Here is an 18,006-nt window from a genome sequence, read left to right as displayed (position 1 = left end):
GGACACACAACCTCTAGTGAATCTCGAAGGAGACACCCCTCTAGTGAATCTCAAAGGAGACACCACCTCTAGTGAATCTCAAAGGAGACACCACCTCTAGTGAATCCCGAAGGACACACAACCTCTAATGGGTATCTAACTAATAGTGAGCACACTATCATGATTACTACATCACAAGCATCATAACATAGTTCTATAAGATACATATACATCTCATCATCATAAATCCATAACATACATATACATCTCATCATCCTTAGATTCAACAGAATCTTAAAGAATAAAATGTACTAAAATCATGCTAGCTTCCAATCCTCTTTCATGTGTATCTAGTTCGTGCAACTCACTCAGGGAAATCATACGTAACAATAAATCTAATAAACAACCTTAATACAACATGCTTAATATTGTCTGGCACGAGGCAGTTCCAGTAGTACGATTACATACCTTGAATTAAACCCAAAGATCAAACCAAACAACCAAGTCTTTCGCCTTGAATAAAGTCAAGAATTGACCTAAATCTTGTCGGAAGAACCAACACCACGATACAATTGCTACTTCCCTCCAAAAGCTCTGGCTTAACCTTTCAACAATAAGGGGAAAATGAAGTTAAACGCAATCAAATTGGATGTTTGAGATCTAAACCAAGAATTTAGCCCAACAACCAAGCAAAAACTTACCCAAAACTTAAAAAAAAATTATGGCAATCCTCATTGTTGGCAGGGCGAATGACAAGAAATGACAGACCCGAAACACCTTTGTATGACTGTCGACGGGCGACTCCTTTGTAAGGTGCAGCAGCGGTCAACGGTGGGTGGGTCCTCGGACATGGGCACGAAAAACACATCTGGTCGGCCGAAGGAGCTTTGGCGCGAAGAGGGCTGACACGCAATGGATGCTCACAAACAGGGAAGAGCGAGTGGATCTGGTCGGCCAAAAAAGCATCGACGTGCGGATAAGGAGCTCGGACTGACGATAGATAGATCTAGTGAGGCGAGTAGGTTGATAACTTGTAAAAATACAAGTTATTTATACCATCTTATTTAGATTATACGGCAAAAAGAAGGAAAAAGTTGCGTCAAACGTATAAAAATTGGCTTAGAAACGCAAAAGTAGTGTCGTAAGCACACCTGCTAACCCCATTGTGATGGCAAAATGGAATATCCAAGTCTTTGTTTTGTAGGAAATAGGTCACCGCATGCAACGATCGCTCGAGGACAAAAAGAACAACGCAATCGCATTACATGCGATGGTCAATCGAGAACGAAAAAGACCAACGCATTTGCACCGCATGCGGCAATCGATAAAAAGATCAACACAATTGCACTGCATGGGGCGATCAATCGTAGATGAAAAGAGCGACGCATTCGCCAGGATTTTTGAAATTGTACAGCTTTTCTGTTGTACGATCTGACAAATTGAATGTGAAGCAGAGCAGACGTTTCCACCAAGCCGTGGCAGAAAAAGTAGCTTTTTAGAACGGGACCACTAACAAAGGAGGTGCCAAGGTCTATAAATAGCTATATCAATTTCAAAGAAAGGAGGCTGGTCTGAAGAGACAAATTAGAGAAAATCCGAGTAGAAAGACGAGACAAGACCAAAAGGGAAGTCTCAGGAGCAATAAATTCATTCCCATTCCCGAAAAGAAGCTCTGTGCAAAGATCACTTCTACCTAGAAAACAAGCTTGAGAAGGAAGTTCTCCACCACATTCCTCCCACACGCCGGCAAGCACATCGTCTCCGATCGGGATCCATGTAAAGACATTGACACGCTTTCCTTATTTTTTCTCACTTTTTATCATCAACTGTGTTCATTTCTAATCTTTCATTCATTATCTGTAACAAACGCTTTATCGTTATCTTTTAATATCATTATCATATTCATCATCATCTCTCTGTTCTTCACCATACATTCATCATCCATTTCCTTCACCACGTGTAACTAATTCCCCAAGATAAGGAGGAAGGATTAAGCGAGTAAGTTAATCCTTGTTGAAGAAATTAGCTGAGTTTAGCTAACGCATGCTCAACAACATCTTCACCTGTGAGAGCAGAAGTGAAGGTGTTATTCCACCTCTTGAAAGAAGGTTGGAAGAATGCATTGACTAAAGCGAGAATTATTTCCAGAGATGAAAACAACCTTGCGTTCACAACATTCATCCCTGATTCACCATAGACATATGGGAACGCGGCCGATTACTGAGAGGTGTAAGCCAAGGGAAAGCGGAACCTTAGTTGCGTCCTTAACAGGATTGACGAACTTCTAATGTCCTTTCCCCCAACCCATTCTCTTTCTAACACATTTCACAAGACTTGCCACCGCATACTATCAGATTCTTGCACATCTTCATAGACAATCCTCTACTTGTTTATTTATTTATTTTATTGCCGCATCTTATTTTATCACCGTAATTTATTTTATTATCGCATTTTATTTTTTCATCGCATTTTACTTTCCCAACACAATTCATTATTATTTTGTTTTTCGGTCGCATATATCACATTAGTATCGCATTAATCACTACAATCCCCATGTTTGACCTTAGATCACTCTGAAAAACTTGTGTTGGAATTATACTTGGTTCCAGCACAAGAAAACTTGTGACACGTGTGTACTACAGGAAAGCATACTACGAATGCATATTAGCATCATCGCATACATCATTTTAGAACGTAGTATCGCATTTATTATTATCGGAAAGCACATACGTCATCAACCTTACAAGTTTTTGGCAATTAAATTCCAAGTGAACACAGGTGCAAGTAGCGGCGACTGCTAGGGTATGCAAAAGACAAAAGAAAACAGGGGGAGGGGGGATCTCGGTTGCGAAGGAGAGGGGTGAGGGAGAGAAGAAGAAAATAATGTATATCAAACAATAAAATATAGATAAATAAAATACTTTATTTTATTGTATTATATTTTATCTTATGTTATTTTTTTCTTTTCCTTAAATTTCTAATCCTTTTTTTCCTCACAATTTTCAATTAAAAAAGAATTTAACTAACAACCTTCAAAATGAAATTAATTCCTGACATTAACTCCAATTTAAATTCATGTATCTTAAAATCCAAAAAAAATCCAAAAATGTTCTCAAATATTAGAAAGTACTGAAAATACATTACGGACATATTTTGGGGTGTTACATTCTTCCCTCCTTAAAGAACTTTCGTCCTCAAAAGTTCATTCTTCAAAAAGCTCTGGGTACTGGGCTCTCATCTCATCCTCTCGATCCCAAGTAGCCTCCTTGAATTGGTGATTCTGCCACATGACTTTCACGAGAGCTATCTCCCTATTGCACAATGTCATTACCTCTCGGGCGAGAATTTCAATAGGCTTCTCCTGGTAACTCAAGTTTTCATTCAACTGCAATGGCTCAAAGTCAACTACATGGGATGGATCTATCACATACTTTTTCAGCATCAAAACATGAAAGACATTATGAACTGAAGAAAGGGAGGGAGGCAATGCCAATCAGTAAGTTACAGAACCAATTCACTCCAATACCTCGAAAGGCCCAATAAATCTCAAACTTAGCTTTCCTTTCATTCCAAACCTTAAAACACCTTTCATAGGTGCCACCTTTAAGAACACCTTATCACTAATCTCAAATTCCAGGTCCTTACGTCTCACGTCGGCATAGGTATTTTATCTGCTCTATGCTATTTGCATACGAGCCCAAATCTTCTGTATTGTCTCGTTCGTGGTTTGGAATAGTTCAGGTCCTAGAAACTTCCTTTCTCCCAATTCATCCCAACACACAGGAGGCCTAAAACTCTTATCATATATGGCCTCAAATGGTGACATTCCAAGTGTTCTATCTACCCCATCAGTCTGCGGGTGAGTTGCTATTATAAGCAAACTCCATTAAATGTAGGTGAGAATCCCAACATTCTGAAAATTCTATTGCATAGGCATGCAACATATCTTCTAAAATCTGATTCAAACGTTCTATCTGCCTCATCAACCTGTAAATGAAAAACTGTACTGAAATCAAACCGAGTTTCCAATGTTGACTGAAGGCTCTTCCAAAAGTTGGATGTCAAACGGGGGTTTCTATCTGACACAATGGAGACAAGCACTCCATGCAATCTAACCACCTCTTTCACGTATAGCTGTGCCCACTTATTTACTGACAAAGTAGACTTCCCAAGTATGAAATGCGCTAGCTTAGTGAGTTTGTCTACTATAACCCAAATTATAGTGAAACCCTTTGCTGTCCATGGAAACCCCACGATGAAGTCCATAGACACGTGCTCCCACTTCCATTTTGGCACGCTTAAGGGCTACAATAAGCCTGCTTGCTTCTGTCTCGGGGCTTTCACTTGCTGACACACCAAACACATACTGACAAACAGCTATCTCCCTCTTCATGTCGTTCCACTAGTAGCAACGCCTCAAGTTCTGGTACATCTTGGTACTATCGTGATATCTTGAGAATAGGGAAATGTGAGCTTCCGAAAATAATTTGTTCTTAAGGTCATTATTTGCTTGTACGCGTAAGCGCCACTGATAGGGAAGACCATCCTTCGCATATATAGAATCACTCTGCCCTATCTCCACCTTGTAAATTTTCTCGACTAGGTAAGGATCACTCCGCTGAGCATCTATAATCCTCTGTCTTAAACTCGGTTGCACTGATAACTGCTCCAACTGTGTTGTGACTTCCCCTATTACTACTACAATCTTTGCTCGCTCTAGGTCCTTGCACAATGAAGTCTGTCTTGTAATGAGTGTTGCTGAATGAGCTACCTTTCTGTTTATGGCATCTGCCAAAAACATTCGCCTTTCCCGGATGGTATACAATCCTCCAGTCGTAATCCTGAAGGAACTTTTATACAAGAGTACTGAGTAGAAGCGGATCTTTCCAAAAGCATTGTGATAGAATTACCACATTTACATTCACACAAACAAATATGCATCAAACTACTAAATTACTAGCATGCATAGAGATAAAGCAACATAGAGAACAGAAGCGTACCAGTTGAAAACTCTCTTTTCGGAAAATCTCACTCTCTCTAGGAACGGACTCCTCGCGCTCTCGCTAGAACAACAAGCTTTCGTTCAGCAACCCCCGATCGTCTTTCCTCAAAAGGTGGTTTCAATTGGTTTTCATGAATCTCATTTGTGAAGTAGAGCCCAACCATTAAAGGTGCGGAGTCTAAACAAGGAAGTGGGTAGGGGTCAAATACGAACAGACTCCACACGAACAGATGAAGTATAGGAACGAAACCACCACTTGGAACCCTTAGTATTCTCAGAGTGAGAATCCAAAGAGTGGGCTCTGTTTGGATTTGGTAGAGGGGAGGAGAAAAAAAGATCATATATAACGATCAAGCAAGTGGGAGAAGGCAACGTCTATCGTATAAACAAGATGCTTGATCATTTAGTTGAGGTATACGATCATTTAGGAAAAGCTAAGCAATCGTTTATACGATCGTTTAGTAAATCTTGGGCGCTAAGCGATCATTTAGGAAATGGTATGCGGTTGTTTAGTAGATGCACGCGTGTGTTTAAGTGATCATTTAGTAAACACAAGCTATCATATAGGCTTTGATTTACTAACCGATAAAAAGCTAAATACATGTGAGCAAATAATCGTGTTTTTGCAAAATAAAAAAAAATTTCATTTTATTCTTCAGTTACGAAAACCAAATGGAACTTCCCACTAATGCATGGTTACGGAGAAAACGGCGGTCAATTATCCCATAATTGTCCAATTAATAAAATAATAAATTTAATCATATTATATTCATTAAACTATAGTTTGAAATCATATATCAACCATAGTGTTTTCTCCTCTACTATATATAAACCATATTTATATCCGATTTCCTCCAATTAATGTATCTCATACATAAAGTCAATTATATCATATATAATTAACCAGTTCAATTATATCATATATAATTAACCAGTTTAATTATATCATATATAATCAAACTCCCTCTTGTCAATTTGAACATTTCAAAATGACCCAAAAACTGATTCTCAACTTGTATCCAAGCTACCAAGCGGACCTTATAAACCTATGGCTCGAAGCTCCAACGGTACGTGAATAGCTAACTAAACTCTTTAGCCACGAGATCCACCATTCGTTAATTGCTAGACATTCAAATAAAGACCGACAGCTGAACTCTTCTTACCACAGATATATTTATGTGTCCATTAGATATAACCAACCATCAATACGATAACCCTTCACAGATGCTCGTAAGTACAACTGGGGCAATTTACCATTTTGCCCTTGTAGTTACATCTTACTCCTTAAGTACCACTAATTTCTCTAATGAACAATACAACATAGTCCTACTATATGTGGACACCTCTGGGGCCATGAGAAGGTGTATGGTGTCACATCGTTCAAGCCCTGGGATCAGCCCTTGAGGGAGCAATCTATCTACTTACCCCTGCATCGGGGAAGGAGTGAATTCCATCTTGTGTAGTTGAGTTCCCAGCTCTCAAATCAGATGAATCCCCAAAGTGGTAGGTTTGAGTCGGCGACCTGGCCACTTGCACCCATGCAAATCAAAGGACCACCCTCAATGGCAGGAGTTCCCAACTCACTCAGGATTGAGGTCAAGTTACCTATGGTCATCCTAGTGAAGTTAAGTCTCTATCATGAATGTCGTTATATAACGAGACGTTAACACTTCGTGGTCAGGTCTTATACAAACTCTTTATATAAGATGCCCCCGCTCGCATGTCCCCACACGAATGATCAGGATCAGACCATCTGTAGAAAGTCACAACACTTGTAACTATTTTACAAAGCGAGCCGCATCCATAGCATTACCAGGATAAGGTTTCCGTCCTATATCCATATACTACAGACCATTTTTGTTATCACTTAAGACATGATCCACTTGTATGTTATCACATACATGCTTAAGTTACATAATGACAACCAGGGATTTTAGTTTATTGGTTTGTGGTAAAGCAAATAAAACATTCAATGTACAAAGTCAAGAAATGAAGTAAATATCATATATTATACATCACAAACGTTCGTACAAATTGTGTTTACAAACTACAGGACACGAGACTTTAGGGCATCATCCCCAATAAATCCTTCACCAACTCCAACCACCTATGTTGTTTCATGTTCAACTCCTCTGACTGAACAAGTACTTCAAACTCTTGTGGTCGGTGAAAATGTGTATTTTCTCCCCATACAAATAATGTGTTCAGATCTTTTAAGGAAAAACCACTACTACCAACTTCAGATCATGGGATGGGTAATTCCGTTCATGATTCTTCAACTAATGAGAAGCATAAGTAACCACTTTACCCTGCTACATTAGCACGCATCCAAAACCTTTCTTGGAGGCATCACTATAGATAACCAAACCACCTCATCCATCTGGCACTGTAAGAATTGGAGTTGAACCCAGCTTCCGCTTGAGATTTTGGAAGTTGTTTTTTAAGGAACTCTTATCAAAGAGTACCTATGAGCGGAAGCAAGATCGTTCCAAATTCATCGTGATAGAAATAAAAGCATTCAAAAACAAACATACAAGTTATACATTTACTATCAAATTAAGACATGCTTTTAATAGCAAATACGAAGGAATGAGAGACATACCTCTTGAAGAACTTTTCTTCTCTCTATCTCGCTCTTGTCATGAACAACAGCTCTCGCTGTTGCTACAACACCATGCCAATCGTCTACCAAATCTCACTGTTGCTCACCACTGAACGATCTTTTATACAAACAAGCAGAAACTAGGACACCACCACTCAATGTCCTTGGTATTATCGGAGTTAGAATCCAGGAGGTGTGGGTTTGTTGGATTTGGTAGAGGGAAGGAAGAAGCACGATTGTATTCAACGACCAAGCAAATGGAAGAGATTTTGTGTCTATCGTATAGATGGGTGCTTGATCGTTTAGAAAAGGTGCACGATTGTTTAGGTAATCGAGTATGATCATTTTGTCGTTTAGGTAATCTCACTTTCACACATGATCGTTTCATAAAAGCTATACTATCGTTTAGGTAGACTGCACGTGTACATGATTGTTTAGGAAAACTTGAGTTATCGTGTAGGCTCTCGTTAGCTATATGATGGGCAGTGTATAACTTAGTGAAGCGATTGTCCGATACTATTGCAAAAATGAAAACTATTTTCATTTTATCCCTCACTTATGAAAACTGAATGCAACCTCCCACTTTCATGTATAGTTATGGAGAAAACCACCAACAATTATCTCATATATAAATAAATATAATAACTAACTTATCATATTATATTTATAACCTATAGTTTTAATACCACATCATATGAAACATACAAACCATAGTCATTTTTACCTCCACTAGATAGAAATCATATTTATATCCTTTTTCTCCAATTAATGTATCTCATATATCATGTCAACTATATCATATATAATTGACCAGTTTAATCATATCATATATAATTAAACTCCTTCTTTTCAATTTGAACATTTCAAACTAACCCAAAAACTGATTCTCAACTTGAATCTATTAAGCTTTAGGAATTCTCTTAGGCAGCTCCTTGCCCCGTTTCTTGGATTCTTCCTTTTTTCAAAAATTTCAAATTCAAACATTATTCCTCTAATAATCTCAATTTATTCATAAATTACCTTAAAAATTATAATAACCAGCTTACCTACTTTAAACAACCCAAAAATAGGTTGAACTTTTCCAAAATAGCTTTTTGACAGTTATTTTGACAAGTTGGGAGGTGCTAGGCAGCAGATGGACGCATCTATGCATGCAGGTGGGCAGGGGGACATGCTGATCGGTAGCTCTCGCATAGGAAGCACCGGGCGTCTCGGCGTACGCCTGGATGATCGTGTGCAAGCTGGGCGATGCGGTACATGCAAGCGTGTGTTCGTATTGGAGTGCGTGCATCCGGATATGTGTCTAGCAAGGCACGCGTGCTTGGGCTTGCGAGAATGCGTGACAAGGCTACTGGGCGACGCAACTCTTAAGAACTCAAAAGGCAATGGCAGTCCGGTATCCTTCACTACCCTCATTTCTGAGTATTTTAACTTTGATTTCACTCAAATGACCTGAGTGATTTGTAAGAGTCCTTCGTCCAGAGCCTCCTATTTACAGGCATCCAAAGTCCCCACAAGCTCAACACATCCTACTTGGCTGCATGACCAAATGTTCTGCCTTCGTATTGCCAACGCAACTCTTTGCCACAATGAAACTGATGTGTTTTCCTTTCCCTTAGCTAACGCACAGATTCTCCCTTACATGCCTCATCGGCTATCCACCTAAATTTGCACGAGATCCCAGACTTCCTTAGTTTGCCATATGCTTGGACGAGCTGGTACTTCCCACTTGCTCTCCAAGTTCTCCTTCATCAACATATACACCACTTAACTTGGTCGCATGGCTTAGCTATTATCAGCCCATAGCTCTCTTATCAACGCATCACTTATGCCACACTAATCATCAAGGCATTGCAAGCCCTTTCTTGGCCGTATACCTTTCTTCTCTCGCGTGGCTCACCTTTGGCACATGCGTTCAACTAGGCCTATGACCATCATAATCTTCCAATGCATACTACTTGCTCTAGCCTTGTCCTATGCTCCCCAATGCCCTCGAATTTCCTTGGCACATAGCACATCACCAACACATACCGACCCTTGGGACAAGCTAGGTCTCAACTCAACGCCTCATGGTTTGTCTTACCATCTCCTAGCCTCTTGCTAACGCATACCTCATGACTAACGCTAGCATGTCCTTGTTGCTCACCAATGCCCTTAGTCTCTTGCTCAAGACCAACACAAACTAACTTCACAAGCCTTGTGTAACACAAGCCTCATCAACGCATAGACACTTCACTATGCGTCCATCATGGCTTGGCCCATCGTCTAGCTCATCGTGTACCTCTTGTGCTCATCACATAGCTCATCATCTTGTAATCTCTTGCTGTCGCTCATCATCTAGCCGTCTCGCTGTCGCTCATCGTCTAGCGCTTACGCCCATCACATAACGCTTATGCCCCATCATATAGCTCCATCGTCTAGTGATCTCTCGCTGTCACTTATCATCTAACGGTCTCACCATCGCTCATCGTTTAGCGCATAGCCCATCGCATAGCACGTATTCTTGTCGTCTAGCACTCACGCTTGTCGTATAGTGCCATCGTCTAGCACTTGCTCTAACGCCTAGCACCTATAGTTTAGCGTTTGTGCTTATCGTCTAGTGTCGCAAGCAACTATACGATCCTTCACGTGCATGCTCCATTGCACAGTGCCCATGCTTGCGCGCATTCTTGCTTACGTCTTTCCCATCCCTTGATGATCTTCCTTACTGCTTGCTCACGCAGCCTCTTGCCATCCCAACGCATGCGTCCCTACCTCACAAACTTAACGCATGGTTGTCCTTGGCTTTAACGCCTAACCCCTTATAACCCTACAAACTTTGACAACTACATCAAGTGTACAACATACCACTATGTTCGTCTAGCTATCTCTCATATGTCCCACATGGCTTTGGTTAATCTCAATGGTTTGGCGCATGCTCCATACTTGTCCTTTGTTTGAATCCCTCACACCACGCATGGTGTTCATAAGCTTCAATACTTAATCAAATTTTTATTACTTACCACTTTTTACTTAACCGAATCTTCAAGTTTAGTCCTTAAGATTTACTTTTAAATACTTAGGGTGTTCTCCTCTTCTTTGATTTCCCTATAAGTTACTTAACTAATCAAGCTTTAATCTAAGTTACTTAGATTAGGTTTGGGGTTTCACATTTACCACCTTCTTAAAAAAAAATTCGTCCTTGAAATTTGATGAACATTCATAAAACAAACCACATATCAAAGTTTTAATTACAGAAAGATGACTTCCACGCTAATCTTCTACAGCTTTTCCTTTGTTTCTTCTGGCATCAGGCATTTCCTCATCTTGAGTTAAACCATATAGTTGTCTCAAGGTTTGCTTCCCTGCCTTATCCTTTCTACTTTCAACACTACGTCCTCTTCATGAACTCAGAGGTCTGGCTCCTTGGCTAATTGTTTGCGACATGCTTCCACCTACTTGACCCACTACTTGGGGACAGTCCCTCTTAAAATGTCCCGGTTCTCCGCACTTATAGCAAATACGTACTTGAGTTGATTCCGGGCACCTTACCCAATGGTATTTATCACAAACTGAACACCTGGGTCTTTGGTTTTCACTCGCTACAGATTCCTTCAATTGACACGCTCCTCCAGAGCTTGATCTAGTTTTCGTGATTCCCTTCCACTTAAAAAAACAATTATTTCAAATTCGAGAAGTAAAATTTTTACTTCCCTTTTTATTCCCTTCATTCACCGGTAGACTTCCCTCAAATCCTGGTTCTTTCATCGTCATACTTTTTTTACCCTCATGGCCGCTTCCACCAATCCTGAAAACTCTACCCATGCAACACTTGTTGTCATGAGGGCCTTGATTTCCTTCTTTAATCCAGCTTAATACCTTTTGCAACCTTCCCTCTCATTCTAAATAATACCTAAAGCATACCTTGAAAGTTTAGTATACTTTACCCCATATTTTGCTACAGTCATATCTCCCTGTATGAGTTGTAGGAGTTCATCTTGTTTTGTACCATGATACGACCGAGGATAAATTTTTTCGTAGAAGCTTTCTCGAAATTCTTCCCAACTAGGTCCCACTTTCCCTCTTTTCTTATTTATCAGTACTTTCCACCAATCCTTCGCCCATTTTTGTAATAGGAAGATTGCAAAGTTGACCTTTCTATCTTTAGGGCATCTCATCATGTTAAAATATTTCTCCAATTGGTTGATCCACGTCTCTACATCCATGGGGCCCTTTCTTCCTTCAAATACTGTAGCACCCAATGACCTCAAACGCTCTATCCTATATTTCTTTTCGAGATCGAACTATAGGGTTCCCAAGCTTTCTTGTAGTCTGTGAGCAAATCTATTCATTTGCTCCTCATCTTCAGTTCCTAATCTCTAAAGGTTAAGTTTTCGAATTTCGTGCCTCGAGTAAGTCTTTCGTCCATCCATGGACATTCTTCCTTAACATGGCCAGGTTGCTAGCAGAAAAGACAAAATTTGTGGATTTCTTCAAAACCAAACCCAGATGAAAAACTCGTTTCATAGTGATTCTACCAACTGAGACGAACTTCCTGATACGTTGAACTTCTTTATCTCTCTATCATAAGTCAACTCTAGCAGGAACCTCTTGTTCCCACTATCTAACGTGTGATTTGTTGTAACTAGTTCAGAACTCGTTCCTTTCATTCTCTATTTTTCCTCTGAAAATAATGACAGTTTTTTCGAATGTGGTCGTGTTTCCCACATCTGAAACAAATACCAGTCCCCAAAAAACATGGACCTCTATGATCTTTACCACACTTTGGACATCTCAAATCTATGGTGGATTCCGATAAACTTAATTCATGTTTAGTAAAACAAGCATCATCTATTTCAAGATTTGACCTATAGTCAGCCTCACGGATCGCCTCCTGCGGTTGGGATTCTTGCCACCTCTAGGGTCTATTGCTCGGATTCATCTCCTACATTGAAAGTCATTTAGATTATTTACTAGATTTAACTAATTTTCTTTTTATTTTCCCTCATGGTCTTCTATACCCTTTTCCCTAAACTTGCTATGAGCTAGCCAAAACTTCCCTAATTCTTATTTCCTAATACCAACTAGGTACCAACTCAACCTTCTCAGGTTCTATGTAAACCTCGCTCATCCATTTTTCTCCAGGTTTTTCATAAACCATTGCTCTGATACCACCTTGTCACACCCTTTCCCAAGCCTTATTACTCAGACTGAAAGAGGATGTGAAGACAACCAATACCAACCTTTTGTGATATCGACTGCCCGACTTCATTAGTTTACTAGCTAGGTTATCATAACTCATTAATACTTGTAAATACTTAACTGTACTTTTTTACATGCTTTAACCTAACTATCTTATTGACTTCCATTTAACATGATCTGAGTCCCACCCTGTGAGATAAAATCAACTCAGATTTCTAGTGACTTTCCCAAATGATCCACTTCCGTTACCTGGGAGGGGAAAGAAACAAAACTTGGAAAACATGAGCTATAAGCCCAGTGAGTGGTGCTTTTATAAGTAAACTTGACCTTAGAAATTCGTTTCGGGGAAAACAATTCCAAAATCAAACATGAATCACATAATATAAAATGTAACCTCCCGAGCCTGTCAGCTGGATGTCCCTAGCATGATCATGTATTCCCACCCCCGGGTATTCCACGCGAATAACCCGCAATGACCGATGTGGAACCAATCTCAGCATCTTATAACCCGCCGAATGTGCACATGTCAACATTTCCTGCTAGACATGTTTGGGTCCACTGACAATCTCAGCCAGATACCCTGACAATCCCAGCCAAGCATCCACAAAGCATGCTAACAGTATCCCAGGTAGAAATCAGTCATACAAATGCAATTATACACGCATTATGACAATAACACAACAACAATCAAGATCAGAAAAAATACATTTCCCGATCATGTCAATAAATATAACCTATATATATAATCACATAAATACATAGAAATCAGTCAAATAAACAATAGAATAACCACTCAGAGTTCCTCTTGTTCCATTCTTTAAGAATTCTCTTAGGTAGCTTCTTGCTCTATTTGTTTGGATTCTTCCTTTTTCTAGAATTTCAAATTAATTCATTATTCCTCTAATAATCTCAATTTATTCACAAATAACCTTAAAAATAATAATAACTAGCTTACCCACTTCAAACAACCCAAAAATTGGCTGAGCTTTTCCAAGAAAGTAAACTTGACCTTAGAAATTCGTTTTGGGGAAAATAATTCCAAAATCAAACATGAATCACATAATATAAAGTGTAACCTCCCAGCTTATCAGCTGGATGTCCCTAGCATGATCATATATTCCCACCCCCGGGTATTCTCCGTGAATAGCCCGCAATGACTAATGTAGAACAAACCTCAGCATCTTATAACTCGCCGAATGTGCACATGTCAACATTTCCTACTAGACATGTTTCGGTCCGCTAACAATCTCAGCCAGATACCCTGATAATCTCAACCAAGCATCCACAAAGCATGCTAACAGTATCCTAGGTAGAAATCCCATTTCCAAATGCAATTATACACACATTATGACAATAACACAACAACAATCAAGTTCAGAAAAAACACATTTCCGATCATGTCAATAAATATAACCTATATATATAATCACATATATACATAGAAATCAGTCATACAAACAATAGAATAACCACTCATAGTTCCTCTTGTTCTATTCTTTAAGAATTCTTTTAGGCCGCTCCTTGCTCTGTTTCCTTAGATTCTTCCTTTTTCTAGAATTTCAAATTAATTCATTATTCCTCTAACAATCTCAATTTATTCACAAATAACCTTAAAAATTATAATAACTAGCTTACCCACTTTAAACAACATAAAATAGGCTGAGCTTTTCCAAAATAGACTTTTGAAGGTTATTTTGACAAGTTGGGAGGCACTGGGCAGCAAGTGGATGCATTTGTGCGTGCAAGTGGGGCAGGGGGACACGCTGGGTGGTAGCTCTCCCACAAGCAGCACTAAGCATTTGGGCGTGTGCCAGGCTGATCGTGTGCAAGCTGGGCGATACAGAGCATGCAAGCCTGCGACTGTCCGGATATGCGTCTAGTAAGGCGCGCGTGCTTGGGCGGGCAATAATGCATGACAAGGCTGCTGGGTGATAGCCTATACGTTCAGCTGGACCACCTTGCTATCAATGTAAATTCCTTCTTCTATAGAACTCCAAACACAATGGCAACCCGATATCCGTCACGACCTTCCTTTCTGAGTATTTTAACTCTAATTTCACTCAAATGGCCCGAATGATTTATGAGAGTCCTTCATCCTAAGCCTCCTACTTGGTTGAATGACCAAATGTTCTACCTTCGCATGGCATACACAACTCTTTGCCACAATGACATTGATGTGTCTTAATTCCCTTTAACCAACGCATAGGTCCTCCTCTACATGCGTCCTCGGCCATCCACCTCAATTTGCATGAGATTCTAGACTTCACTAGTTCACCACATGCTCGAATGAACCAGTACTTCCAACTTGCTCTCCAAGATTCTCCTTCATCGACATATACACCACTTAACATGGTCGCATGGCTTAGCCATTATCAACCCATAGCTCTCTTAGCAATGCATCACTTATGCCACACTAATCCTCAAGTCATCACAAGTTCTTTCTTGACCGCATACCTTTCTTCTCTTGCATGGCTCACCCTTGGCACATGCGTTCAACTAGGCGCATGACCACCATAATCTTCCGACGCATACTACTTGCTCTAGCTTTGTCCTATACGCCCACATGCCCTCGAATGTCTTCGGCACATAGCACATCACCAACACATACCAATCCTTTGATTAAGCAAGGTCTCAACTCAATGCCTCATGGTTTGTCTTACAATCGCCTAGCCTCTTGCTAATGCATAGCTCATCACAAATATTAGCATGTGCTTGTTCCTTGCCAATGCCCTTAGTCTCTTGCTCAAGACCAGCACAAACTAACCTCACAAGGCTTGTGTAACGCAAGCCCCATCAATGCATAGACACTTCACTATATGCCTATCATGGCTTGGCTCATCGTCTAGCTCATCATGTAGCTCTTGTGCTCATCGCATAGCTCATCATCTAGCCCTCTCACTCACTTATTGTCTAGTGCCTGTGCCCATCGCATAGCTCCATCGTCTAGTGATCTCTCACTGTCGCTCATCGTTCACCGCATAGCCCATCGCATAGTGCGTAACACTTCTCGTCTAGTGCTCACACTTATCGTGTAGCACCATAGTTTAGCGCTTGCGTCTAATTCCTATCGCCTATCGTTTAGTGCTTATGCCTATCGACTAGTGCTATCATCTAGCGTTGCAAGAAACTATACGATTGTCCGCGCACATGCACCAACGCACAGTGCGCACGCTTTCACACGTCCTTGCTTGCGTCTGTCCCATCCTTTGATGGTCTTCCTTGCTACTTGCTCACGTAGCCTCTTACAATCCCAATGCATGCGCCCCTACCTCACAAGCTTAATGCATTATTATCCTTGGCTTTGATACCTAACCCCTTATAACCTTTAAAAACTTGGCTAACTACATCAAGTATACAACATACCACTATGTCCGCATAGCCATCTCTCATGTGTCCCACATGGCTTTGGTTAATCTCAATGGTTGGCTGCATGCTCCATACTTGTCCTTTGTTTACATCCCTCACACGACGCTATTCATAAGCTTCAACGCTTAATCAAATTTTTATTACTTACCACTTTTTACTTAATCCAAGCTTCATGTTTAGTTCTTAAGATTTACTTTTAAATACTTGAGGCATTCTCCTCTTCTTTGATTTCTTTTTAAGTTACTTAACTAATCAAGCTTTAACCCAAGTTACTTATATAGGTTTGGGATTTCATAGAGGTAGGACAAAAGTCACTAGTGGGGTGATCAGATGTCGCTTTACTGGGATGAGACACTCAACCATTAGGCAGAAACAACTCCTTTAACTGACCCTAACAGTCACAATTTTTCGGTCAAGAACTGTTAACTTTTACAATTCTACGTAAGTATAACCCCTCATTTTCGACCCTAGAGTCCCAACCTCATGTGCCCACCGTAGGGAAACTGTAGATTAGGAAAAAAAACTAAAGGGACCTTATCCTATACATAAGATCAGATAAAGAGACGTGCAAAATTGCCATCCTACAGGGGGACACTCCCAAAGTGCCTCTAGGTGATGTACAAAAACGTTATCCTACTTAATGAGAGAGACGTGGGATATATTGTCACACGTCTCGCTCCCATTTACTATGAACATTCTCTCCATTCACCTTGGTATTGACCTACCCAAACCCCATTCTTTTGGGGAACACTCCCAAGGTGCCACGAGACCGAGGATAGATCTCACAGTGTGAACATAAAGGGAGAAACATTAAGAGGTTTAAGTAAAGTATCATATACCCTAAGTACCTTCCACTGAATTTTCCACCTAGAGGTTCATTAACTTAGACCATCCGACTATTGATTTTATCTAAGTCAGTTCAATTTGCACAAAAACATCTCTTATCTTTGAAATTAAACAAGTTCAAGTCAAGTCTCATTATACTCTTTAACGAACTATTCTTAATTTTGCATTCATGCATCAAATATATCTAATTCACCTTTCCAGGTAGGTTCCCAGGTAGGGGTGTTCTGTTTCCATCAGCTTAAGTACCCCAGCCTAGACAGAACCCGCCTTAGACAAAAGGTCCCTTATAGATAGATTTGCTACATATTTAATCTTTTATTAGTCAATTTAATCATATTAAACTGATTAAAAGATTAAACCTTAGGTTGCTAATCTCATTAGAACCGTGATCTTAGGTTTATCTCCACCAAGTTTTAAAACTCTTTTAAAACCATGATTCAAGCCTAAGTTCACATGCATGTCTTTCTTATTGATTTTAGTTCTAATTTCCCTTATAACACTTATAAAAGAAACAACCAAAACCATTCCCATTAACACTTATGAATGAGCATGCTCTTATGTAATTTAAGTCATACTAACTACTATATCATAACTCTTACAATATAGAGATGATGTATGACCAATGCATAACCTAAGGTGGGATTTCAACTATATGGCATACCAAATGACATATAATAAAATACCTCTTATGTACATTCACAAAAGACTAATGGATCGAGATGATTAGCCTAAAAGCAACGAAAATTAAATTTTATCTATTACATAAATCCATCGTGCAAACCGGTTCACAAGTGAACCGGGTCTTAAACCACTCGGGAAAAGCCTCCCTGATCTTTTAGTAAAGCAGGCGAGTAACCAGAGATGCCACGAGTTGGTGAGTAGATAGCCAACACAGACAGGAAACCGATGTGCCCTAGCTGTGGCAAAAGGCATCTTGGAGTATGCTATAGTGGTAGAAGGGTATGTTTCCAATGCGGACAAGTAGGGCATTTCAAGAAAGATTGTCCCCAGGTGATGACCTAAAGATGGC

General features: G+C 39.9%; 1 protein-coding gene across 1 annotated transcript; it reads right to left on the bottom strand.

Annotated features, from left to right (window-relative positions):
- Positions 1-3,181: 3,181 nt before the first annotated feature.
- Positions 3,182-4,372, bottom strand: LOC150035350 (uncharacterized). Its single transcript, XM_090314762.1, has 3 exons — positions 4,209-4,372; positions 3,890-3,966; positions 3,182-3,444 (listed from the first exon to the last, which is right to left on the bottom strand). Exons 1-3 carry the CDS (start codon positions 4,370-4,372, stop codon positions 3,182-3,184), a joined length of 504 nt encoding a protein of 167 aa, XP_090170888.1.
- Between the last annotated feature and the right edge of the window lie 13,634 nt (positions 4,373-18,006).

Source organism: Benincasa hispida, chromosome 6 (genome assembly GCF_027475165.1).
Source record: "Benincasa hispida cultivar pf3 chromosome 6, pf3_genome.v1.1, whole genome shotgun sequence".
Taxonomy (NCBI): Eukaryota; Viridiplantae; Streptophyta; class Magnoliopsida; order Cucurbitales; family Cucurbitaceae; genus Benincasa; species Benincasa hispida.
Note: the sequence above shows the minus strand (reverse complement) of the source record. Positions and strands in the feature narration are given on the sequence as shown.